Consider the following 2165-nt stretch of genomic DNA (forward strand, 5'->3'; position numbering starts at 1 on the left):
CCGCACTTCCCCTCCATCCGTCCTCACCCCCCACCTCGCCAACCTCCCCAACCCCTCCATCCACCCCCACCCTTCCCCGTCCCTCCTCACACCCATCCCTCTGCCCTCCATCCACCCCCGATCCCCACCCCCCATCCCTCCAGCCCCCCCCCCAGCTCGGGAGGTGCCTGAGGTCCAGGCCCCAGGGCTCTGGCTCAGCCCAGCTGCTCTGGGCCAGGATTTGCCTCTGATTCATTCCCCACCCCCAGGTGCACCCCGGATCCTGCCTTCCGTGGCCCCGAGCTCCCCCCGCGATGGCGTCGCTCCGGATCCCCAGCACCGCCCTGGCCCTGCTCAGCCTCCTGCTGCTGCTGGCCGCCCTGGGCTCCGACCGCTGGCTGGTGGCCGATGGCCACCTCGTCACATCCTACTCGGGGCTGTGGAAAGTCTGCGTGAATTCGGGGTGTTGGACGTTTGCTTCAGTGCCAGGTGGGGGCAGCCCGGCTCCGCCAGCAAACCCTACTGCTGCTGGGGGCCAGGACGTCTGGGTTCTAGCCCTGAGAGGGCAGCGGGGTCGAGTGGTTACAGCAGGGGAGGTTGGGAGCCAGGACGCCTGGGTTCTGGCTCTGGGAGGGGAGCGGGGTCGAGTGGCTAGAGCAGAGAGGGTTGGGAGCCAGGACGCCTGGGTTCTATTTTAGTCTGCTGCAGGGTTATTCTCCATTTAGCCTCTGGTCTCTCTTGGCTCCTCAGGTTACATTGAATCCACCAGGGCTTTCCTGTTCCTGGCCATGATCGCCGGGTTTCTCTCCTTCTTCGCCCTCCTCGCTTCGTTCTTCCGCTCCCACCTCGGCTCCATGTCTCTGACCCTGATCTCTGCTGTGGGCAGCTTCAGCGCAGGTACCGCCCCCTGGGGGCCTCCTGCCCCCGGCTACTCCCAGCCCCCCAAACCATGCACCCCCCCCCAGCCAGCCCTGGGGAGCCCCCCATCCAGGGACCCTGCCCTGGGCTCTGGCAGCCCCCCCCGGTGGTGGGACGGGGCAGGGGCTGGGGCTGTGCGTGGGCCGCCCTAAGGGGTGTCCGTCCTGTTCCCTTTGCCCCAGGGCTCTGTGCCATGATCGCGCTGGCCGTGTACACAGGGGAGTTCGCTGGGGCCGTGAATGCCGCCCAGCGCCAAGTCACCTTCGGCTGGTCCTTCGGCCTCGGCTGGGCCTCCTTCCCCCTCTTCCTCATCACCGGTGAGTGCAACATAGGGGAGTGTCGAAAGGCAGCTGCCTCTGGGGTGGGGCGCAGGGGCTGGTGATACAGGGACCCCTCGCCCGGCGCTGAGATGCAGCCACCTCTGGGGTGGGGGGCTGCGTACCAGTAGATGATGCTCCCATTGCTGCTCTGAGCCCATTTCTCTTCTCTCCCCCCCAGGTGTGGTGACGCTTCGTATCCTGAGAGTCTCCTAGAGCCGAGTGTGGGGCCCGCACTGCCCCATAGGAGCCGGACCGAGCCTGCGGGATCCTGGGACTGATTGCCCCAGCACCCCCGAGCAGGGAGCGGTGTGTGTGTGTGTTACCCTGGGATCCCACAGACCCATGATTTCCCCCCTCCCCACAAGCTCCCCTTTCTGTTCCCTTCCTTTCCCCACAACTGCTGCTAGACCCACTTGTTCCATGGAGATTAAAGGGCCTGTTCTCAGAGCCTCCTGTCTGGTGATTTATTCCCCCTCGGAGACGGATGTGTATTGAAGACGGCCAGGACTCCTGGGTTCTATCCCCAGCTTTGGGAGGGGAGTGGGGTCCAGTGGATTAGAGCTGGGGGAGGGGGCTGGAGGGAATCAGGACTCCTGGGTTCTCTCCCTGGCTCTGGGAGGGGAGTGGGGTCTAGTGGTTACAGCAAGGGGGTTGGGTCTGGGAGCCAGGACTCCTGGGTTCCATCCTCCCGTTGGCTCTTTGCTAAGCATGGGTGCGGCTGGCTGGTGCTTGGATGGGAGACCCCCCGGGGAACAGAGAAGGGGGGGAGCAGGGGTCTCACCCAGGAGGGGAAGGTCATGCGGGGGTCGGGGGACGGGACCCCACCTCCAGTGTGGGTACGAGAGGCACCCTGGGGGGTGGGGGTAGCCCTGAAGCTGATACTTGTTTGGAGCGGCATTAACCCTTCGAGGGGGGACCTGATGCAGAGATGGGGGGAGGGGATTGAGA

General features: G+C 65.4%; 1 protein-coding gene across 1 annotated transcript; it reads left to right on the forward strand.

The window, feature by feature from the left end:
- The first annotated feature begins 293 nt into the window (after window positions 1-293).
- Window positions 294-1430, forward strand: LOC140902956 (protein NKG7-like). The gene is made up of 4 exons (XM_073323538.1): window positions 294-468; window positions 730-876; window positions 1080-1214; window positions 1396-1430. Exons 1-4 carry the CDS (start codon window positions 294-296, stop codon window positions 1428-1430), a joined length of 492 nt encoding a protein of 163 aa, XP_073179639.1.
- Window positions 1431-2165: the final 735 nt, after the last annotated feature.

Source organism: Lepidochelys kempii, chromosome 24 (assembly GCF_965140265.1).
Source record: "Lepidochelys kempii isolate rLepKem1 chromosome 24, rLepKem1.hap2, whole genome shotgun sequence".
Lineage (NCBI taxonomy): Eukaryota > Metazoa > Chordata > Testudines > Cheloniidae > Lepidochelys > Lepidochelys kempii.